The 24,296-nt window shown below is 43.2% G+C and overlaps 1 protein-coding gene across 9 annotated transcripts in view; it reads right to left on the reverse strand.

Moving 5' to 3' along the window:
• Positions 1-312: 312 nt before the first annotated feature.
• Positions 313-24,296, reverse strand: part of plekha6 (pleckstrin homology domain containing, family A member 6) — a 45,333-nt gene continuing 21,349 nt past the window's right edge. For 3 of the 9 annotated variants that reach the window (XM_041980259.1, XM_041980258.1, XM_041980262.1), the window contains 20 exons: positions 22,959-23,137; positions 20,419-20,892; positions 19,773-20,235; positions 19,491-19,577; positions 18,979-19,032; positions 16,466-16,537; positions 15,442-15,522; positions 14,874-15,023; positions 14,686-14,781; positions 13,225-13,336; positions 13,035-13,150; positions 10,877-11,041; positions 9,857-9,923; positions 8,880-8,962; positions 8,560-8,712; positions 8,272-8,418; positions 6,053-6,186; positions 5,410-5,558; positions 3,143-3,244; positions 313-1,042 (listed from right to left, as the gene is read on the reverse strand). In XM_041980259.1, the coding sequence (XP_041836193.1) occupies positions 3,147-3,244; positions 5,410-5,558; positions 6,053-6,186; positions 8,272-8,418; positions 8,560-8,712; positions 8,880-8,962; positions 9,857-9,923; positions 10,877-11,041; positions 13,035-13,150; positions 13,225-13,336; positions 14,686-14,781; positions 14,874-15,023; positions 15,442-15,522; positions 16,466-16,537; positions 18,979-19,032; positions 19,491-19,577; positions 19,773-20,235; positions 20,419-20,892; positions 22,959-23,137 (2,880 nt within the window). In that variant the 3' untranslated portion in view covers positions 313-1,042; positions 3,143-3,146. Of the gene's footprint in view, positions 1,043-3,142; positions 3,245-5,409; positions 5,559-6,052; positions 6,187-8,271; positions 8,419-8,559; positions 8,713-8,879; positions 8,963-9,856; positions 9,924-10,876; positions 11,042-13,034; positions 13,151-13,224; positions 13,337-14,685; positions 14,782-14,873; positions 15,024-15,441; positions 15,523-16,465; positions 16,538-18,978; positions 19,033-19,490; positions 19,578-19,772; positions 20,236-20,418; positions 20,893-22,958; positions 23,138-23,239; positions 23,370-23,397; positions 23,487-24,296 lie in introns of those variants that run through there. The other 6 variants (XM_041980261.1, XM_041980264.1, XM_041980265.1 and 3 more) reach the window with 5 other exon arrangements.

A 24,296-nucleotide genomic window follows, 5' to 3' on the forward strand; every position in this document is an offset into this window, starting at 1 on the left:
TTATTTGTGACCATTATATGTTTAAAATGCGGCTCTGTCGACATGTTTTGACATCTGAGAAGGGTTTTATTTTAGTTCATTTAAGTCATGACGTCATGGCCAAGAAAGTAATGGAGTGGAGAAAATGTGATTTAACGTTAAAGGGCATCAGAGGGCTGCATACATAATGTTTTGCCAGTAACTTCACTCATTATATTGCTTATATAGAGCATATACCAAAAGTCAAAATCTAAAGATAAATTCAGCAGTACAACTGGTAGCTATATTAATGCATGCTCCATAGAAAAAAAAAATCACAATGCAAATTTAAAATAGAAAAATAAAAGTTAGTTTATTAATTTTTTTTATTAATCGGCTGATTATTCAGTTATCTGAATATTTTTCTGCCAAATATTGGAATTGGCATCGGCCTCAAAAAATCCTTATCGGTTGGGCTCTAGGTGATGGTCAGCTTTGTGCTTCATGCAGTTTCTCTAAATCATCACTGATTAAAAAATGGCTTTAACCTTTACTCTGGTAACACTTCCTGTCTTTCTCACCTTCACACTCAGACACACAGCAGACAAGGCGAAGATGAGATGTGGAGAGGATGGCATTCTGGGTAAACAGGCATCACAGTGAGTCCTTACAGTTGGACAGTGATGGGAGGTCTCAGTCAGAGAAAACATGATCCAGTTTGTTCAGGTTCGGGTGTCAACCAGGTTCTTCTGACGTCTGAAGCTTGTCTCTGGTGGGTTCACCATCTCAAGCTCAGAAGTAACTGACTTTGCAGAACATGTCCTGAGCTAAATGAGACAGAAATATGACACAGCTGGACAGGACAGGATCTGAAGCTTCCTTTGTGCTACAGGGTTTACATCAGCAGGAGGTGGGTATGCGCCGGACTTCTGGCTGGTGAGTTCTCAGTTCTTAGCATCCGGGTTAGACAGACAGCTGTGACAGTTTCTGCTGCTTCAGATCAGCTGTTCCAGAGACCCCGGTAACGTTTTCACTGATCCTCAGAAAGAAGCTCCATCAAACTTCACAGCAGCCAGAGCCTGAACTGAGGAGGCAGACACAAAACAGTCAGTGAAACAGTTAAATAACAGTCATCCATTCATCCATCCACCCACCAATTCATCCTTCCACCCATCCATCTATCAGTGTTCCCAGGCCAGCTGAGAGACATAGTCTGTCCAGCATGTTGTGGATCTTCCTCGGGGATTAGGGTCTCACCAGGGAGGTGTCTGGGAGGCAATCTCGTTCTTTCGGTCACTACCTAAAGTTAATGACCATAGATGAGGGTAGGAAAGTTGATTGACCAATAAACTGAGAGCTTCTCTTTTCAGCTCCTTCACCACAACAGACTGATCCAACTGCTGATCTCCCACTCCATCCTTCTCAGGAACAAGAACCAGAGATACTTGAACTCCTCCACTTGGGGCAGAACCTCAATCCCGACCTGGAGAGGGCAGTCTTCCTTTTTCCGGTTGAAGATCATGATCTTATTTAGAGGTGCTTGACACTTGGTTGTGAATCACTCAAGCGAGAATTGGAGATCACACCCTGATGAAGCCAACAGAACCACACCATCTGCTAAAAAAGCAGATGCCCACTCCTGAGTCCACTAGACCAAACTTTGATACCAGTCATGTAGGTACAGAACAGCCCTAATCAGGGGGTCTAGTGTACTCCCAAAGCACTCCCATGGGACCTCCAGAGGGGGATTGTGAAACAATCTCCCATGCCCCTTCCAGCAGCAGAAGGTTGTAGAGCTGGTACACAGTTCCACAGCCAAGATGAAAACCAGACTGCTGCTCTTCAGGTTTGACGATCTGACAGACCCACCTCGGCTCATCACTCCATTTTCTACTCTGACAAGCTTGTTGTAAAAATCTGTTTGTGATTGCTGCTGCTGCTATTAATTGCATAGACTTTTTGTAATCATTGTTTTATTGCACATTTAACTTTTTTGAAATTGTGTACACTGAGTCATTGCTACATGTATGTAGCGATTTATTTTTTACTCTTACCTCTGGACCAGGTCATCGTGGTTAAATAAAGGTTAAATAAAATAAAATTAGCTGCTCTCCACCACCCCCAAAATAGACCTGATCAGGGAGGATGATAAGTGTGATCCCCTTGTAGTTGGAACACACCGACTGGTCTCCTTTCTTGAAGAGGGGGGCCTCCACCCATATCTACCAGTCCAGAGAAACTGCCCCTAAGCAGAGGGCCTGTAGAGGCATGTCAACCAAAACATCCCTAAAGCATCCAGAGTCTTGAGGTACTCTGGGCTGATCTTTTCCACCCCCATGACCTTGCCACCAAGTAGCTTTTTAACTACCTTGGCAACCTCAGCCCCAGAGACAGGAGAGCCCACCTGGACGTGGCTACTTGGTCGAACTCCAAGTGCCAAAGTTCGGCCATTAGGTACTTTTCAATGATCTCCCCCCCCAAGCCCGGCTCCAAGAAGGTACCCCAGTTACAACAACTATTATTATAACAACAACAGGCCTTCATTTACTGACAGAATCAGAACAAACATCCACATTTCATCTGAAAGCTCCCTCCACCTCTACCTGGTTCCTCCCTTTGTTTTGGCTCTTTCTGACCCCTCAGTTTGGGCTCTGTCTCTAGCTCTAGTTCTACCTTATGCTGTTCCAAATCAGTTTGTGGTTGTTGATTTAAGACCTTGAAGTTATTTTTCTGACTCTGACCCTTGTCCCTGAACTGCCTGTTATTTTTCAATCCTTTGACACATGACCCCCGAGTTGTGCAGCAGGATCCAAATTTGAGTTATTCTCTTCTAAGGAACTGATCCAAAGCATTTCTTGAGTTTTCCTCTCATGGTTCCTCCATCCATGGAACACCAGCGGTTGTACTTCTGCTCATTCACTGAGCTGTTTTCTCCTCTTTGAATTTCAGTCCTGGAAACATCTCAACAGTTTTAAGACTGAAAACATCCTGATGACTTTGCCAACTGTTTCAATAGGATTAAACGGTTGATTAAATCCTTAAATTTATTGTTTGATATGCTTTCTAAAAACAGACTTTTATTTGCCTGTAAGAAAAAGAAATGAACCAGTCACCTGTTTTTACCCAGTTATAAGTGAGTGAGTGGATGGGAGCAAGGGGACAGGTGGGGGTGGTGGAGACTCACCTGGTCACACCTTCATGATGTGTGCAGAGTTGGGGAAGTCAGCAGAGGACGGTGGCGGGACCAGGCTGGTCGGGGATATGGGGGGACTGGACGCACATTGGGCTGGGGAGATAGGGGGTGTAAGGGTAGGGTGTGGATAAAACAAAGAGTGAGAGGGAAAAGTTCAGTAAGAACATGAGGGAGCAGACTGTTTTCCTGGATCTCCATGAATGACTTTTCAGGCTGAATTTCTCTTAAATCTCCACATTGTTTGTAGTATTTAACAGTTTTTGGTGCACAGAATAGCAGCTAGGACAATGAATGACCAGGTCTCTTACATAAGGACCACTGACATATATGAAGTCTTGAAATGAGTATGTGTAAATCACAAGAACATTTATTAGCCAGTAACAATAATATTTGACCCCTTAAAATCTTTCAATTTTCACCTAAAACTCAATACAAACATGACAATTAAAGTCTAATCACAAACAGCAGCCAAATAAATTGTATTCAATAAAGTTTTGGTTATATTTCCTGAGGGCCTTTAATTAACACCCAGCAAATTGCCAAATGCAGGTTAAAATTCAGGTTGGCAGGTATAAATAAAATCTTACAGCCACTTTGGCAGATGATGAATAAGTGATGTGCTTTACAAGACACTAGTGTCATGATCTGTAGGTATCGATTCAAGGTTTTTCGTCCTGTCATGTTTAGTTCTGGTTTCCTGTTTTATTTTGTAGCTTCGTTGCCTGTGTGTACTGTGTTCTGTTTTGCTTCCTGTGCAGTCGCTCTGGTTTGATTTTCTCATTCACTTCACCTGTTCTTTAGTGTATTTATACTCCTTGGTTTTCAGTTTCCTTTGTCAGATACTTGTCCTGTTTTACTGTCCTGTTTCCTGAGTTTTATTTGGTTCCCAATAAACTTTGTTTCTGCACCCGTCTACCTCCTGCTATTGGGTCTTCACCCCCGCTGCATCATGACATGATAGATGAGCCGACTCTTACCAGGGAAAGTTGAATGTTCAGCAGCTGCACCCTCAGCAAATAAGGGGCGGGACTTTAGTTTGATCGTACTCAGACATTTAACCTCTTCTTGACTAGACCCAATCCAACACAAACAATGGTACCACTGCCCTCATGTGAAGGTCATAATCAGCTTTTAAATCACAACAAAGTTCAAACCAAATAAAACTGAACCATGATGACACAAAAATGAACAGTTCGTCCAAAAAAGTCTTTGCACTAACCAGTGTGAAATTTCACTTATGTTATCTTTAAAAACAAATCTTCTTCAACCTGCTGCTCAACCTGTGGCTCAGCCCTGCAGCAGTGTGTGCAGGTCTGATCCCCCAGCATCATGGAACCTAAAGCAATGTTGGTTAGAGTGCTGGGTTCTGCAATGACGTTTCAGTTTCTCTAAACACTCCAGGTGGGCTTCCTACCAGGTCAGATACCAAAGTAAGTAAATCCAACAAAAACTTGTTTTGTTGCTTTTATTAACTCTTCTCCAGCCAGACTGTTTCTACCTAAGACAACAGACCTTTCGTCTCAGTATATAAGATGATTTTCTCACAGTCTGAGAAAACTCATGTCCTTGATGAGCCATAACAGAGGGTAGTGCTGCATGGAGAACATGCTTTTTCTTCTCATGTGTTTGTCATAGCATAAAGTGAAAACAGAGTTTGATGGGGAATCTCACAAATTATGAGAAGTATTAATCCTCATTACAAGAATAATGACGGACCCATTTTTAGTGTGAGGGTGCGAGATGAAAAGATGGTGCTAAATGACATGAAGTGTGGACTTCTTCACATTGCAGAGCTGTTCTAAGAAGTGCATGCAATGGAAAATAAAAATATGGAGAGAAAATTGACAAGGAGGCTCCTGGAAACACGAAAACAGCCTAATGAACACCAATCTAAAGTTTTAAAGCTTAAAGTTTCTAAAGCAGTTTTATCTGCACTCAGTGGGAGCCTTTTGAACATTGAGGATAAAACATTTGTGTGTTAAATATTGATGTTTGTGCATTTTGTCATTTTTACGTGTAAATACAAATATCTTGTGTAATATATTTGTGTGTGCATTTGAACACACATTTGCAAGAACCTAAAGTTAATCACAAATTAGCTGACGCAGTTTACAAGTCATGTATTTCACTTGCACAGCAATATTTAATTGATTTTCTCTCCACATAAAAATGTCTTCATCTTCATGCTGCGTGACTAAGATAGTGTTGGATTAGATGTCCTGTCTGTACAACAGAGTGGTTGTGGAAAGGGTCCTGACCAGAGATGAGGCGGCTCCGGCGGGAGGCCTCAGCAGCCAGAGCGCAGGAGATCTCAATCCTCTTCTCTTGCTCCTGAAGCTGGTGCTGGGAGCTGGCTGAAGCTCCACCCTCCACAGGACCATCCAGGAGAGGAACCATGTTCTGCAAGCTGATACATTAAAATACAGTACCGTCATCTGCATGCTGAGTATTACCAAGGACACGCAATCAGATAATCAGTTTACATGGCGAAGATGACATGATAAGCGTAGAGCTGTCACCCAAATTTAAAAAACATTGGGACTTATAACGTTATAGCGTGATAGTTTTTTTGTAAAAAATCTATCTTTATTACATTTTAAATGGCCAAAGTTAGCACATTATTTGCTTCATTACATTGTTGATAGCTACCAACATCATTCAGCTGCATTAAAAATTGAGCCTCTGAAATTCAAAATATGGTGAGACAGATTTAGTTCCAGCCAACGGCGACTGATGACGATGAGATGTTTTCTGTCCACAGAGGACACTCAGAACCAAACAACGAGCCAATGGAGATGGAGATGTCATGGTAATGAACAGCAAACATGAAGATGAGGAGAAGGAGGAACACCACATGATCCTGAAGATTAATTACTGATGAGGTGTGAGTTCAAACCTTACTTGGATTTTGCAATCAGTGTCTTGATCCGGTCGAGTTTCTTCTGCTTTTCCTTCTGCTCCTCTGGGCTCAGCAGAGTGTTCTCTTCCACGTCCACGTAACGCTCTGGGATCACAACCTTGTCAGGGGCCATCAGCTGGAACAAACGTGAAGCACATGCACAAACATGAAAACATGCTGGCCTGGAAGGCCATAAAGGTCTAATCTAGTTTATTCACTCAGACAGTAATCTGTCTGACACCATAAACCAGTTCATGGTTTCAGATTAAATTCTTTCAGTTCACATCAGTCCAATTTTGCCATAAAGAACAAAATGATTTGTGGTCTGATTAATAGAGCAGCAGACTGCACACTTTAAGTGACATCATCTCTGCAAGCCATCTTCCACACCTCATCAGAGGAGCTTTGCTGCCCCCTAGTGTTTGTTTTGAGCCACCTCACCTGCAGCTGTGCTCCAGTCAGCATATGTTAACGTTAATTTTGTTAATGTATGTTCAGTTACACAACTTGAACATGTTATTGGGATTAAAGAAACAACATCAGGCTGACTTAAGTCATATTTATCTGACAGATTCCAGTTTGTTTATGTAAACAATCAGAAGTGTCAAAAGTACTCATATTGATTACTCAGGTCGAGGTATAGACACTAGGGTTTTAAAAGATTTTTGTAGAAGTTGAAGGGTCAATTGAAGCTTTTTACTCAAGTAAAAGTGTAAAGGTACTGGTTAATTGCGTGAAAATGTAAGGAGTAGAAATAAAAAAGTTGACAGAAAAATAATTACTCCAGCAGGTATAGATACCCAAAATTTGGTAACAAAGCATTTGTACTTCATTACTTGACACCCCTGTAAACGACGAGTCTTCCTCACACACCAGAGTAAGTCATGGAGTTCCCCAGAGTTCTGTACTTGGAGTACTTTTCATGTTGTACTTGCTCTCTTTAGGTAATATTATTAGACAGCATGGTATAAATTTTCATTGCTATGCGGACGATACTCAGATATACTTCTCCATGAAGCCTGATAAAATCAGTTTATCAGATTCCATAGCTAGACTCTGTCTACCTGTGGCCCAGCCCTGCAGCAGTGTGTGCAGGTCTGATCCTCCAGCATCATGGAACCTAAAGCAATGTTGGTTAGAGTGCTGCGTTCTGCAATGACGGTTCAGAGTCTGTAAACACACTCCAGGTGGGCTTCCTACCTATAGATGGTATTACCTTGATTTTCAATGCAACAGTTAGGAATCTTGCAATTATTCTATACAGGTTTTAGGACCACCTTCTTCCACCTAAATAATATTACCAAAACGAGGAACATCCTGTCTCAAAGCCCATTTATGCTTGGCGTAGAAGACGGACACACAGATTAACGGACAGTTTCAACCGTCTCCTGCGTCGGTTACATGCGTAATTTGGTCAGTTTTCGCGGAGATTAGCCATCCATTGCTTGACGCAGACAATGGAGCAATACCACCAGAAATCGTGGGGGCAGTGCTGAACAGAATAGCTGACATGTGACCAGCGAAAGACGCAAACCAGAGAAGAAGAAGAGGAACAGGGAGAAAAACAAAAAACAAAAACAGAAGAATAAAGACGAGGACAACAACTTTAGAAAGTGTTTAGTGGTAGGAACTTTATTGTGGTGCATTACTGCAGCCAACCGGTGTCTGAAAGTGACGTTGGATCGCGGGAGTGAACTCTGAACTCAGCACTGCCCACTAGAGGAGGAATTGACTTTAACAGCCATAGCAATGTAAAATGCATGGACGTATGAGGACGTATGACAATGTTTGAAATGGACGTTGCTATTTACTGTACGTACGTAAGGGAGCATAAATGGGCCTTCAGAGTGATGCAGACACTCTAGTCCATGGATTTGTTACTTCCTGATTGGACTACTGTCATTCCTGATTGTTGTTCTCTTCTGGAAATATTCTGAAAAGTTTTCATCTGATCCAAAATGCTCCAGTAAGGGTTTTGATGAGAATTATCCACAGAGATCATATTTCTACTGTTTTATCATCTCTTCATTGACTCCCTGTTATCTTATAGTTGGGTCTGGCTTGGTGACCTTATCCATTCCTTTAGTTGCGCTGCTATAGATTCTGGGTCCTTCTGGGCTCCTCTCTGCTCTCTTTATTCTTCATGTGTAAATATCTGACAGTATTTTTGTCATTAATTTGTGTATCTGTTCTTCTTTCTCAGCAGAATGTGTGAAGTTACCTCTTTGCTGATGTCGTAGTGTTCTGGTTCCACCTGTAACCGTCTCAGCCGAGCAATTTCCTCCCCTGGAGATTCTAGACCTTCACCCCGGACAGCTGCCTCCAAGTCTTTGATGTCAATTTCATGAGCTGTCAGCCGCCTTCGAACCTGCACATGCACATGAGTGAAACCTACCCAGTAAAACCGACTCATTTCTTGTTTCAGAATCTTGCTTCGTCAATAAATCTCAGTTCTCTGATCAGAGACCAGAAGCAGTAACGTGTCCAGATGGACCTTGATGGTTCGTACCACTTTGTAGTTAGCTGGAGACTGGCCAAGGTTCAGACTGCGCCTCTTGTCCCTCATGGAGCTACTCTGGTTCCTACGGATCCGCTCGTTCTGCTCCTCCACGCTCATCTTGGACTTAAACTCGGCAGGAAACACAGCACTCTTCGGACGCTCCTGCAACACGCGAGACACAAATCCTCCATGATGGAAGCCACAACCTGTTTCTGTCTAGGCTCTCCTGGCTGCTGACTCAGGCCTGACTTATCTGAGAATAAATCACACTGTTTAGGTGTGTGTGTGGTGTGTGTTAGTATTGTGAGGTGTTACTGGCCAGGACCTACCCTGGAGATATGTCGGGAACCTTCAGCAGAGTTCCTGGGAGACTCTTCGTTGGGGGATTTAGTTCTTGGAGGAACAATGCCAACTGATGTTTGAACAAAAAACACAAGTTTAGTCCAGAACACAGATCAGAATCTTAAGAGAAGAACATGATGATTCCAACACATTAACTTCTTCTTGACGAGGCTTCATTTTTCTGCCTCCTGTCTGAAATGACCCCCCCCCCCCCCCCCCCCCCCCCCACCCCCAAAAAAATAAAAGAAAAACATTAAGCATATCTGCACAACTGCAAGGAATGTATGCACAATCTTGGTCTTGAAAAAAAGATGAGACATTGTGAGATTATTAGATATGTGTTGCTGTGTCAGAGTAAATTGACCTGGAACACATTAGAAAATGTAAGCGTTATCTCCTCGTCCTGTTATCTTATCTTAGTGTTATCTTTCTAGTCTTAAGAATTATTAAAGTAATGTCTGATGAGGAACTAAAGCTAAAAAGGTGAATCTGAACAGTAATAGGTGTTACACAGGTAATATCTCAGAAAGATGTCTTCATCTTCATGGAACTAGCAGGACCTTCATGGTCAAAGGAGAACACATTAGCAGAGTTTTTAGAGCTGGAATAAAATTTTTGACAACAAAACAGCAAATGTAAGACATGATATATGGTTCTGGCTGCTTTTTTCCCACAGTGATGAGACATACATCTTTGTAATCAACAGTGTTGTCTCATGTTTCTGTTACATTCCCATATAATTGCTTAGGGTCTTAACTGTGTTTGGTTTGGATACCAATGCTTGGTAGAGTCTTTTAGGTGAGTTTCTTCCAGTCATTTTGGTATGCTTCATGTTAGGATTGCTGCTTCTTAGTGTGTGCAAACATCTTCTGTGCTGTAGTATCTCATGCTGTCCTATGTACAGGGGGGTCTAGTCAAGAAGAGGTTAAAAGCTGTTTATCACCTTCTCATGAGGTGGTGGTACCTTTGTTTGTGTTGGACTGAAGCTGCTCCTGAACATCTCTGGAGCTGCTCTGATCTCCCCTCTTCAGCTGTAATTCAGAAATATCATTTATCATGTCAAGAACTTGCCACACCTGGTTCGTTGCTCTCTCTTCACTTTGTATTCATAGATGATCAATAACTGTAATTCAGCATCGCAGTTCATAGCTACTGTGTGAAAGTTAAGTTACTTTCTAATTATCTGTTTCACAGAGTAAATAACTGAGTCGTGAATGTTGGACCTGACGCTGTTACTCCTGCAGAGTTGAATGAAGATGAGCTTCAGACCTGGATTCCTTTCCACCCTCACCTGAACTCTGAGGTGATGTTCTAACTGATTTCTGCAGACCTGAACTCGTTTGCTTAAACATCTCCAAACATCACTTAGAGGCTTAGAAACCACACTATACAAGTTTTCTTTCGGGATGCCGCATGCGGTTGCAGCTGAGTTTCACTTCGGGCACCATGTCACAGGCTAGCAAGCGGATATCAACACATTAGCCGTTCTGATTCAGCGAAGAGATGCAAGAAGACATTAGTGTAGGAAGAGAAGAAAGAGAGAGAGGGACAGAGCAAAAGATAAGACAACTAAAAATAATTCTGACTTTTACTGGCTGGAGAGAATTCAGAGACAACATGAAGGTGGATCAGCTGACAACAGAGGATCTATGAGAAAATCTGAAAAAGTTCCGCAATGCTTCTTTAAGATGGAACAACAGTCAGATTGTAAATGACTGGTTTGGAGTCTGGATCACAGTCTGGAACAGAGTCGGGATCAGTTTGGATCACAGTGTGGATTGGCGGACACTGATAGTTGCCATGGGGATGCTGACATTCACAGGTTAGTTCAACAGACCACAACCACTACATCATGAAACCATGAGGAGGATGGGTGGAGTGAAGGCACGGGGGGGATACAACGCGGGAGGTGGGGTTGGGTCATCAGGTCATACAGGACAACATGAAGGGGGTGGGGAGGGTGTAGACAGAAAGACTCAGATACCTTCTGTGTGATGTTGTCTTGGTCAGGAGAACCTTCATCCAGGCCCAAGCTGCATAGCCAGGCGGTGCTGTCTAAAGGCAGAGGGGGGATGGAGGGAGGGAAGGTGGGGGAGGGCTCCAAGGGGTAGTAGGACTTGGGGAGGGGCGGCCTTGGTGGAACACTTTCCTAGACGCGCAGAAGGGAGGTGGAGGTGAGAAAGGAGGAAGAGGAGACAGTGGAAGGAAGAGAGTTCTGAACATGAGAAGAAGAACCGAGCAGTGTCTGTTTCTGAGTGAGGAGGTCAGTAACGCCTGACCCGACAGCTACCGTCCACCAGAACCACTCACAACACTTCATCAGGTTCTTATCCAGGGGTGTCAAATATACGGCCCGGGGGCCAGAACTGGCCCACCAGGGGGTGCAGTCAGGCCCGCAGGATGAATATGGAAAAAGTGAAAATAACACAAAAGATATTAACTGTAATATTCTAATAAAAGTAACTGTATTTCCCAATTTGTCCACTTGAGGTTTACGTTTTTATGTTTATATCTAAAACATTTCTATGGCAGGAGGATAACTTGTTCTATCTTTTATATCTTTTTGATTTTTTACCTCTGACTTCAGTTTGTATGATGAAGCTATTCAGATCAGGTGGTCACACATGTGGAAACGTTCAAGCATGTACATTTAAAATAACTAAAAAAAAAAAAAAAAACTAAAAGTTACTGTGATAAATGTGTAAATATGTTTAAAAAAAAACTAAATAAAAGGTGTGTATAATAAAAAATTTAAGTATTTGTATATATCAAGTAAAAAAAATTTAACAAATGAATGTATAGAAACTATAATTTGTCAGAAAACATTTTAAGGATTTGACAGCTGTATGTCCAATTTTATTTAGACATGAATATATATATATATATATATATAATATACATTTTGTACAAATATATATTAAAATATAATTTACGTAGCTAAGAAAATAAAAAAAATAAGTTTAACTAAAGTAAATATGTAACTGAGACAAAATATTGTTAAAACTTAACTTATTATTCAACAAATATTTCGGAATGTTCATAATCTGAAAGGATTATAAAATATAAAAATCTTGTTAATGTAGTTGTACTTCTTTGGACTAAAACAAAGGGAAAACGAGGAGTTGTCATTATTTGTAGGTTACTATGCTGTTAGTTTACTGGTCCGACCCACTGGAGACCAGATTGTGCTGAACTAAGATGAGTTTGACACCCCTGCTCTAACCTGCGGAACATCAGATCTCAGGCTGCAGATCTACCATCAGAACCAGGAAGTACTGAGACATCTGAGGACGATGGGGAGGAACAGGAACCAGAGGAGAATGGTGTCTCTATGGTCACACGACTGTACTGAACTGATCCAGTTTGACGTGTTTTGGATCTCAGAATCTGAATGTCGGCTGTGAGGGTTTAAACGTGATTCTGCGTGAAGACTTTCCCTGAATGCTGATTGGCTGAATCAGACCGGGATGTGATGTGGATCAGTGGGTCGGTGTCCTGACTGTCGGTACCATTGGGGGTGGAAGCGGATCTGCGCTGGACTCGGTGTGGCAGAGGGAAACCAGCTGGTCACCACACTGGGTTTCAGGAGTTCTGGAAGAAGGGAAGGAGGGTCTGGGAGGATCTGGGCTGCGGTGCAGAGGTAAAACATCAGTCCAGTCCTGAAGAAGAAGGATCTGGGATTCAGGAACGTACCATCTGTCTGAGGAGACTTTTCTCTGAAACCGGACCGAGCCTACACAGAAATCTTTGCTGACTCCATGTGATGGTGACCAACCAACCTCCAGGATGTCGGAACCAGTTTGGACTGGGTCTGAGGGCTGACTGACGCATTCACAGCCTCGATACGAGACATGAAGAAATCTGATCTGTCCTGTTCTGGTTCTGTCTGAATCTAGATTCTGATGGAGGTCTGAGCTGGTTCTGTCTGGTTCCTCCTCTACAGGGTCCAGTCTGGCTACAGACTTCCTGAGGACGTCTGGAGGACACCCGTGTTCACAGAAATAGCTTGGCTCAGGGTCCCACCAGGTTCTGGGTCTGCAGTCAGGGTTCTGGTTCTGGTTTGGGTGAGACTGAGAGCTCCACCTTCTATGCACTGCTACAGGGGTTTCTGAGCCAGATTCTGGGCTGTGTCCGGTTCTTACCTCCGGGCCCAGCTGCTTGGTGGGGGAGAAGGGGCTGAGCGGGCTGGTGAGGCTGATGGAGCTGAGGGGACTGGCAGGACTATTGGTGCTAAAGGAGCCCGAAGCAGCGCTGACCACTGTGGGAGGAGAGAGGAGCGGGTCAGATACAGCCAGAACAGAACCAGAACCATGTCAGGACTCGGTGTGGTACCTCTGTGCTTGGCTGTGTCTGTGCCTCTGGACAAATTGTTCTTGTGAAGACCCTCTAACACATCCTGGACTCTCCAGAACTCTTTCTGAATGTGTCGACGAACTAGTTCACTCTGAAAGACAGAAGAAGAAGGAGGAAGAGAGGTGAGAACTTCCTGTTAAGACTTAACTCCTCATCCAGTTTGATGGTCTTCAAACAAAAAGCATGTATCTACAGACCAGGGGTCTCATTTATAAACATGGCATACACACAAAACGGGGCCTGAAAGCGGTGTACGGTGCTCCCCACACAAAATTTGTGATCTGTAAAAACAAATGTGACGGGAAAATGCGCGCACCTGTACGTAAACTCTGACCCATGCGTACGGACATTTTGGAGACGATGAAAATTGACGATGCAGGCGTTGAACTGCAGCCAGGCTGCATCATGCTCCTCTCACACATTTAATTTCATTTCACACCAATTAGAGATCCACGTTATCATAAACATTCAAACCAGCAGTGTTAGTCGTACTGCGGCTTGTAGTAAGCCACAACTATTCCATAAACATCTTTCAATATTAAAAATATATAAAACAACTCAAATCTCAAACTCTGGAGCAGAGAAAAGGGCCATTCGTGTGGCAACTAACATGTAAATTTATCATCATGGTTGTATCTTAAACCAGGGGTTCCCAACCTTTTTTCCTCAGGGACCCCCTTCATGTATATACTAAAATGCCATGGACCCTCTGCTCCACCCAGTTCTGAAACCATGCTGGTTTTAGGCTTTCAAAAGTGAGATTCTCACCATAATAATGTATTCTGGTTGAGTCCTGTCCTTTAATAAAGCCAAAGTTAAATAAACAACATACAGCCTTACTTTTATTCATTAAAATAGAGACAATTTGTGAACATTATTCCCAATGGCTCTAATGTTGGGCATGTCACACATAACTGTCCCCGTGTTGCTCTTTACAGCTCTAATTTCTTTCAGTTCATCAGCTATAACATTAATGGTATTAAATGCTTTTTAATATTAAAAGATGTTTATGGAAAAGTTTTGGCTCCCTACAAGCCACAGTACGGATAACACTGCGTACGCCATGTTTATAAAAGAGACCCCTGGTCTGGTTAACCTCGACAAAATGCTTCTGTTTTTTAATTGATTTCTTCTTATTTTAATGATTTAAATAATTAACTTAGTTCTATCAATTTACTTTTATCTATGTATTAATTTTTATATTGTTCATTTATTATTTATTGTTGAGGATTTATTTAATATTTAATTGTAGTTTATTTTTGGAACAACAGCAGACTCATTTTAACAGGAGTTCATCTGTTCAGAGATGAAGATGTGGACAGGTTTCCATCTTCATCATCATCATTCAGTGTGTTCACGTTTGGTTTCCAGAAGAATCTGACTTATAATGAACTGCCCCTTTCCAATTTACTGTCCACATGTACGGAGGCATCTTGTTACCTGCCCTCCAGCATTCAGTTGCTCCCACAGGTCTCCATGGATGGCATTGGCCTCATCCTCCAGCGCTTCAAACTCCATCCGAATGGTGGTTAAAGCCTGACAGAAGAACAAGTCCAACAGTCTCACTCAGAGATTCATCTTAAAGATTTGTAAAGGTGCAGCGGGACCAGATGGGAAGCTGGTCTTACACTGGAGGCCTGGGAAAGCTCCCCTCTGATGTTGATGAGCTGGTTCTGCTGGGTCTCCTTCTTAAACTGCAGTTTTTCCAGGATTAAAGGCTGGTTGTGGTAGAGCTCCATCTCCTGATGAGTTGCCACCAGTGCCTCCTCTAGGCTGTCCTGGGAAGAGTCAGAGCAAGAAGAAAGTGAAACTGGGAAAGATTCAGTTCAACTGGTGTTGATTCTGATGTGTTGTCATGTTTGGACTGCACAGATTTCATAAGCAAATAATTTATTCACAACAGAAAATGAAACATCATATCTAGTTCGGCACAATGACTCATTAATCTAAGTCAGGTGTGTTGGAGCAGGAACACATGGAAAACCTGCAGACTCCTGCCCTTGTAGGACTGAGTTGAATAGCCCTGATATAAGTGATAGCGCTTTAAAGGCACCAGAGATCCAGTGGAGCTTTATTGGTTAATAACTGGATCCAAAATCTGGATCTCTGAAGCGCCACAGATTATTAGGTTAGCAGATTAACAAGTTAACAGGTTAACTACACTAAGTATAGCCAGAGCTCTGGGGCACGACATACCTTGTCCATCCTCAGTCGGTGAACTGCAGCCTCGTGGTCTTTCAAAGTTCGGCTCTGTTCACACAGTCGACCCAAAAGTTTCTGTATTGCACAACGACAACGTCAGCTCATGTGTTTCAGAAAAAAAACAAAACAGCACAACAGTGTGACTACATCTATGCAGGGTGAGACCAGAGGGATCTGAAGACCACCTGAAGACCTTCTGAGTCAGCCTCCACCTGCTGATGCTTTCATGTTTCAGTGTGACGCAGCCACACATTTAACACCACGTGTGTCACCATGGCAATCACAGAGACACAAACGTCACATTGTCCCTGACCCTGCTGCTGAGATGCATGGTAACATGGTGCTGCCATCACCGTGCCTAACTGCAGTGATGCCTCTAGCCTGGTGAGAGCCACCAAGACACGCCATCATCCTGAGGCAAGGAGTTGGACCCAAGTGTTGGATTGTGGGACGTGAAATTGAATAGAAACAATGAAAACTTAAGTGGAAACACCAGAAAGAAGGACAAACTGTCCAACTGACACCAAAGACTACGGACACTAAGGCGACCGCAAAACCGGGGAAAAGATTTACTGATGAGGGAACACGGAGCAGGTGTGGTGATCAGTAACCAAGAAGCAGGTGTAATAGTAAGTTAACAGAACCCAGCAGGGGATAAACGATCCTAAACAAAACAACAATAACACAGAAACAGACTGATCAGAAAACCCTAGAGACAGAGATCTAACAAGAACTAAACCAAAGAGAAGGAAGGTCCCCAGATAATGATACAGATCGGGTGGAGCCATCAGGACGTAGGTGTCTGGGTTCAGATTTCCCTCAGTCTTGATTCCAGGTGTTTTGGTGGAGCTGAAGTTGGTACCATATCTAACTCAGCAAAGTTCTTATATACTGAGCCGGAAACCTGCACAGGGATGCCAAAGGGCCACCAGAGGGCTGGAGGAAGGGTGTGTTCAGATGACAAATATACCTCTGGCCTTACACTGCTGTGGAGGACAACATTTCTGGAGTCTCTTACACTAGTTTCAATCTCATTCAGCTTCAAGGTGGGATGTAGCTCTCTGCTGTAGACGTCATGGAAGGGAGGAACCTGTGGAAGAAAGGAAACCTCAGTCTGTGATCAATCAGACCAATGAGAGGGCAGCAACATCACAGAAAGTTCTAGAGACATGTTCCAATGTCTGACAGGTGCAGGACTAACTGAGTCCGTGCTTTATGTGTGTGTGACATGAGAATTACTGATTACGTGGGAATGTAAATAAAACACCCTCGTTCTGTCCTATCATTTACAGATGTGTTTTTATCGGGGTATTGATCAGCGGCTCCTGTATGACACAGAAAGGTTAGAACATCTGCAGCAAGGGTTTTGATAAGAATTATCAGCAGATGATATTTCTCCAGTTTTGTTCTTCAGATTTTCCCAACAGAGCACTTCACTCTCAGACTGCAGGTTTATTTGTGGTTCCTAGAGGTTCTAAAAGTAGAACGGGAAGCAGAACCTTTAGTTATAAGACCCCTCTGTTGAACCAGTTTCCAGTTTGGCCCTCTCTACCTTTTGGATTAGTATTAAAACTTTCCTCTTAGATACAGTGTCTCACAAAAAAGTGAGTACACCCCTCACATTTCTGTCAATACTTAATTATATCTGTCCATGGGACAACACTGCAGAAAAGACATTTTGACACAATGTAAAGTAGTCTGTGTCCAGCTCGTTTAATCGAGTAAATCTACATTCCCCTCAATGTAACTCAGCATACAGCCATTTATTTCTAAACTGCTGGCAACAAAAGTGAGTACACCACTAACTAAATACAATACATGGCATTCTCTCACCTTTGGTCCAAATAAAAATAAGAAACAGACAAGAAACGTCTAAAAAGGAGAATAATTTAACAGAATATGAAACTGATGTAGTTGAATCAGATGTGGAGAAATTATAAAATAGCTTACACAAACTTGTAGCATGTTAAATATAGCTAGGCAGAGCTTCCCAGCATGCTGTGTGTGTATTCAGTAGACTAATAGAGTTTAAATGTGTTAAATTAATGTGTTTATTATTTAAACTTATACTAATAAAAACAATAGTTTTGCAGGTATAATGCAGTAATCAGTGTTACTCTCCTTTAGTGCTTGTTTGGTTTGATTACACAGTTTTTGTGTTAACTGATGTGAAATCATTAATCAGACAGTAACTAGAGTGTGGCTGTCTTTACTCTTCTGTCATTGTTGCCGTATGATAACTATGAAATATAAATTTTTATTTGAGTTGATGATCGACACTCTGTGGATAATGCTGTGGTCTCTAAACATGGAGCTCTGAAGTGGGATCAAGAGTTGTTTATGATTGATAAAAACGTACACAGTCCACTGTGGTCTGTTACAAACGGCAATAAGAAAGAAACAAACAGCCAAAACTGCTGCAAGTCGCCAACAATCACCTCTCCATCACAGACAAATGCAGCTGGATCAGAACATCACATAGTACCATCGTGGTCCAAATGAAGAAAAAACAGTCCAAAATCAAAATTAATATAAAAAGAAGGAATGCACTATCATCAGATAAACTTTCTGACTTCCTGCCAACACATTTAAGATAAAGTGGAAACTTAGCTTAGCTTAGCTTACTTGTATAAAGGAGTGTTTCAGTCATTTGTAGTAATAACAAGAGTTTGCATATTCTCATGGGCATACATATCTGAGCAAAGATTTTTTTTCGTACATCCCGACGTGTGCGTGCAACATTTTGATACCTACGCAGCCTTCATAGATCAAGCCCCAGATCATGTTTGTTAAGTCTTCACACTGAAACAGGGTAGACTTTCTGCAGTCGGGTCTCTTCCAGCCAGTGCTGAACTGGTGGACTGAATGATCTTAAGTTATGATAGAAGAATATGATGGTGTGATACCATGATTGCTATGTTGTGTGTTTGTGACAGCTCGTGTTCACAGCAAAATATGTTTGGCCCAAATTTGGCCATGACGTACAGCGTTAAATAAATTTATGTGGAGCTGCCAAAACTCAGCCACATAACCACCACATGTGGCCCACAAGGAAATTACCATAATCTATGTCCAGGCAGGCGTCTCATGTTAGGACCATTTCTGGCCCACAACATACTCACTGTAATCCATTTCCAAGCCAACAACTGACATCTAGACCACATGTGGCCCACAGGAGACTTGCTATAATCCAAGCCAGACTGGCAACTGACATCTGGTCCACTTCTGACCCACACATCACTTTCCAGTGCCATAACTAAGTCATAAGTGCCAAAAGTAACCCGGACATGTCTGCAATCTGGGCTGTCTCAGATCATGTCAGGTGCTTACATGCTTTGCTCTTAAAGAGTGATGAGTGATCTGAGCTCTGGATGACTGAACACTAACGTCGCTGTTGGAAAGTTAATCAGGTTTATTCACAGGTGAGCATCATCAGGAGGGAGAAGGATGGTGAAGAGGTAACAAAGAAGGGAAGGAACATCGGAGAGACAATGTTGGACAAACACAGCATGGCTGAAAGAGTCCTCCTACCTGCTGGTCAAGGTAGTCCAGGTTTCGTTGGAGCTGAAGGTCCAACATGTCCTCCTGTACCAGCAGCATGGACAGACATGGAAATCACACAAATACAAACTGAACACACAGAAGACCACAGCTTCACTGAAACACACTCATTACACACTCCATGACTAGCAGCTTCATCAATCAGTCTTCTTGTTTCTAATCCAGGCCACACGATGACAGGTCACATGATCATAGCCTGGAAAGGAAATCTTAGCCTGCAGAAAGTAGGCTGACTGATGCTGCAGCTAACATGTAAACATAAGGACTAAGACACAAGACAGACTATCTGTGTGTCTGTCTGGATCCTGTCTGTTGGTCTGTCATTTTCTCTCATTCACACTAACCAGCATCCGTCAGTCTCACCTGCACACAGAACGCTCATGATGGGTTAGTACAGCAGTGAAAGCTGAACAGAGAAATGAAGGGAACCTAGTGCAGATGTTGGTCTGGTCTACGAATCGGACATGTGTGACAGAACATACCGTTTTCATGTGCATGGAGGGGGACACAGGGTAGCTGTGGTGGTAGAGCCCCTGACTCAAGGACCTCCTGTCACCAGGGTAGACATACTGAAGAGAGAAGGAAGGTCAGGAGGAAAGGAGGAAGGGACTGAAGGAGGCATGAATGAGTGAAAGTTTGGTGATGAAGATGGTTCCACTTGAAGAACCCAGAACATCTTATTTTCACTTTCAGCTCCAGTCTTCATAGATATAAATTTTAATAATAGTACTAGAAATTTCAAAGAGTTTTTGGTTTTCTCTAACCTTTGGAGAGCTGATGGACCTTCTGAGGCTATAGGTGAAGGGGTCTGCGTAGATGACGTCCTCCCTCATTCTGCCAGGGAACCGCTCAAAGTATCCGGACGGTGATCGAGCTGGAGAGGCAAAGCTGGGTGGAACCGGGGAGTACGGTCCCCCCGACGACAAGGATGGTGACCTGGGCACCGACCTGGAGCGTGGCTGGATGGACAAGCGCCTCATCTGTGTTTCCATCCCACCATATTGTGGTGGCCCCCAGGGGTCCCTGAGCAACTGTGGCCCATCCCTCAGTGAGCGCCGCTCCACAGTCCAGTGTCGATCATAAGCCCCCACTGGAGAAACGGAGCAGATGCTCTCCGGCCGGACTCCTGGGGGATACAGAGGAAACTCCTCCACGTACTGGGAGCCACCGGAGTGCCTGTAGTAGTCGGCCGGGGCCCCTCTGCTCACCGGGTAGTAATGAGCTGGGCTGGAAGGACAGGAAACCAAGAATGAGATAACTTCCTGCTGTCTGTCAATTACTTCCTGCTTTCTGTGAGATCACTTCCTGTGTGGGAAAGATGACATTCTCCTGTCTGACAGAAAGTATCCTGCAGCAGTGATGTGATGGCACATAGAAGATGACCTGAGTGCAGCAGACTGACTTACATACCTGTTGATGTCTTCCTGAGAGGCCACGCCCCTCCGCAGGTTGACCCACTGCTGCAGCTGAGCCATAGAGGTCTTTCTCTGGGCCACCCTCTCTGGTGTGGTCCTCGGTACAAATCCCCTCCTTAGCACCACATTCTCCTGCTGATCTTTGGGGTCGTGTGATGAGCCACGGTGTCCACTGGAGCTCCTGGAGGATGGTGCCTTGTCGTTGTTGTTTTGGGTCTTGGTGCTGGGACCACCACAGCTACTCCAGTCATCAATGTTGTGGTTAGGTTCGGGAATGTGGTCAGCCAAAGGAGCTCCTCCCTCATCTTCTGCAGCTCCTCCTGGCTTTCTGCTGCTCTTCCTTCCCTCCTGATGGGAGCTGAGGGTGTAGGCTGGACTTGTTTGAGAGCCCTTCACCCCATTCAGATTGCTGTGTGCTTGTGGGTCAGGGCTCTTTGTCTCCATGCTGTTTAAACGGTCTTCAGTGGTTCTGTAACATTAAAGGGAAACAGAATATCTGAACATCTAGAAATGATTTTGTTTCTTTTCTAAGATTATTTTACCACCAGTGATGTTTGATAAATCTCAGTGCTGTGTTTTAATCACCCTGTCAGCTGCGTTACTATTTTAATAAAAGGGACGTGAGGGATGAAAAAGATCACCAGCTTCAGAATGATGGAAGTCTGGACAGAGCTAATGAACTGAACATGTTCTTCAGTAGGTTCAGCTCAGAACAAAGTCCAGCAAGACCCTCTATGAGCCCATAGCTTCCCTGTCACACCTCCCCTCTGTCACTTTGCTACTCAGTCATGGACCTTAACACAACCTCATCTCCCTCCACATCAGAACAGGCTGAGCCCTCCTCTGCTTCTACCTCTAGCACGTCTGTCTCCTGCAGTCAGGTCAAGAAGCAACTAGAGAGACTGAACCGGAACAAGGCTCAGGTCCAGATGGTATCAGCCCCTGGGTTCTGAAAACCAGCTCAGAACAACTATGTTGGATTCTTCACTACCTTTTCAACACCAGCCTGAGTCAGAAAAGAGCTCCAGTGTTGTATGTCTGAGATGGTGGTCAGCAGCCCTGGAGCACCACAAGAGACTGTACTCACTATTTCTCTTCACACTGTACACCTCAGACTTCCAATACAACTCTGAGTGCAGTCATCTGCAGAAATACTCTGATTACTCTGCAGTTGTGGGGAGTATCAGCGTTGGATAAGAAGCCGAGCACAGAGAACTGGTCAGTCAGTTTGCGAGATGTTGTTTCCCTGCTGCCATTGACTTGTGTTTCTATTTTTCTTTCTCAGTAAGTCTCCCTGGCTTAGAGACATGGTGCTTGTTGACCCCTCCTTCATGTCCTCTCCATCCAGTCCAGGCAGATGTTGTCCTTACTGGTTCTGATGGAGATTTTCCTTCCTAGTGCTGGTTTTTTTGGATAATTCTTCTCTATTGTCTTCTTGCCCAGCTCAAGATGGAGGATCCGCTGGTTTCCTTAGTTAGGTCATTATTTTTATGAATTGGTTTATATGAGCACAGTTACTAATGTGGATCATACGATGATTTGTTTTAATTGGATCATAATGAATTGCTTTAAAAAGATAATGTCTGAAATGACTGTTGTGAATTGGTGCTCACATGGTACAGCAGACATCTAATAACTGGGAGGTTGGTGGTTTAAATCCCACTTGTTGGGCAAGACAGTTTACCCTCTTTGCCTCCAGCGTTGGCATCAATGGTGTATAAGGTTTTGGTGGTCAGACAGGCTGTTGGTGTGGATTGGCTGCCACGTTTCTGTCAGTCTGCCCTAGGACAGCTGTAGCAATGCATGTATGTAACCATCAACAAGCTTGAATTAGCAGTGAATGAATAATGGATTCACTGTAAAGTGCTTCAAGTACCTTTGAGCCCTCTTGAAATTTAATCCATCATTATTATGGATTAGAAAGGACTATATCATTAAAGTACCCTGAGATAATTGTTGTTGTGAATTGGTGCCACACACATAAGATGAACAAAATCACCCAGAAGTTCTGGTTCTGTTCTGGAGATTGATCTGGAGCTCCTGGGGCTGACTGTCCAGAGAAGAATGCTGCACAAGCTGCTGAATATGATGGACAACTCTTCACCTCCTTTACACAACACAGTGAGGAAACAACAGAGTGTGTTCAGTCAGAGGTTTCTTCAGGTCTGCTGGAACAGAAAAAAATCATTTCTGCCAGAGATATAAGCCTCTGGAGCAAGGCATCATCTGTTAATTAAATATTATTACAACTACTACAATATTACATTTTTCTTCTGGGATTAATTCAGTGTTTTTCATTCACTTCATTTTCAATCTTCATTTAGTGGATGTTGTCAATCCTCATCAGTATTTACAGGTTGGTGGTTCTCTCACTTCTTGTACTTAACACACGTGAGTACATTTTCCTGCTGACCTCAAATCATCTAATCTGATGTTCAACCACCAGATGGCAGCAAAGTCCACAGTGACTCAGAGCACAGACAGGACCTTTTGGGTAGCTGTGTGTGTGTGTGTGTGTGTGTGAAAGATAATCACCTCAGAGCTGTCTGGTCAGTGACCTCTGCAGCTTCACTCATGGCTCTGATCCAGTCTTCCTGCTCCTCATGGCTGTCTGTGCTGAAGTAATATGTTCTGGTCCCGGTGTGCTTCGCCTGCATGCAAGACACGAGAGGATCCTTCAACCCACCATCCTCACCCTCTTCCTCCGAGCACACCTGCGGGTCAAACAAGAAGATCAATAAGTTATCTTCATCAGCAGCAGCTCAGAGATGTCCATGTGAACAAGATGCCTGTGTTCCCAGATTAATGTTCCTCATAGACTAAACTACATCCTGAAGAAAGAGGTGAAGAACCACCATCACCCCTCCAGGATGGCTGAACAACCTAAACACACTCAGACTGGGCTGGACCCGTCTCCAGGTAGCATGCAGACATGCAGCAGACACATGCAGTAGAGCAGGAACTTCCTACGTACTGTGGCAGCGAGGACCAGCAGAGCTCATGGAGTGATGATGGGGAGGTCAGACGGTGAGGAAGGAGAGGGCAGATGAAACATCACTGCTGAGGTAGACTTTAATAACATCACAACATCAAACTATGAATCTGACACTGAGTGACAATATACAGCGATGTCTCTTAACAGTACTTTGTAGAAATAAGACAGATCAACAGTGACCAAGCCTTTCCTCATCTGCACATCATTCTCTCAAGTCTTGGCTTTCAGGAGAAAAAATATTGGAATTGAAACAAACACACAACAAAAACTGTTCACATATTTACACCTTTTTTCTTAAAGCTGTTTTCTGCTATTTACAGTTATTTATGCTACTATTTACCTGCTATCCTCACAAAACCAACTCCAACTCAACTTGTTTTGGCCCCACTGTGCATCAAAACATCTTCTTGGCTTTATTCCAGCCATAGAGGAACATTATTTTTGTTCTGCTCCAACAGACAAAGAACCTTCTGCTCACTCGTTGATCTTTGGCTGCTCCTAATTGCACATTACCGTCAATTCAAACTATCTGATTGATGGAAAGTTTGACAGGAAGTGGCTTCATCATAATTACAGGTCTAAATAGAGGTCTCTTAGCAACATAGTAGTGATAGTGATCTTATTATATTATGAAAAAGTGATAAATAATGGTGTTATCATGGATCACTCATTGTGGATTTACCATATAGAGTCTCTAAATAAACACTGCATTTTGTGGCTGGATTAAGAAACTCCTGGACTGGATATGAATGCCTGGAAAACTTCTGAAGATCATTTAAGGGGTAGTCCATCACAATGTACCCCACAGAGTTACACACTACTGTTCCTGAGAAACTGCTTGACAATAATAGAAATAGCACTGGGGGGCACTGAACATC

Source organism: Melanotaenia boesemani, chromosome 3, assembly GCF_017639745.1.
Source record: "Melanotaenia boesemani isolate fMelBoe1 chromosome 3, fMelBoe1.pri, whole genome shotgun sequence".
NCBI classification, from domain to species: domain Eukaryota; kingdom Metazoa; phylum Chordata; class Actinopteri; order Atheriniformes; family Melanotaeniidae; genus Melanotaenia; species Melanotaenia boesemani.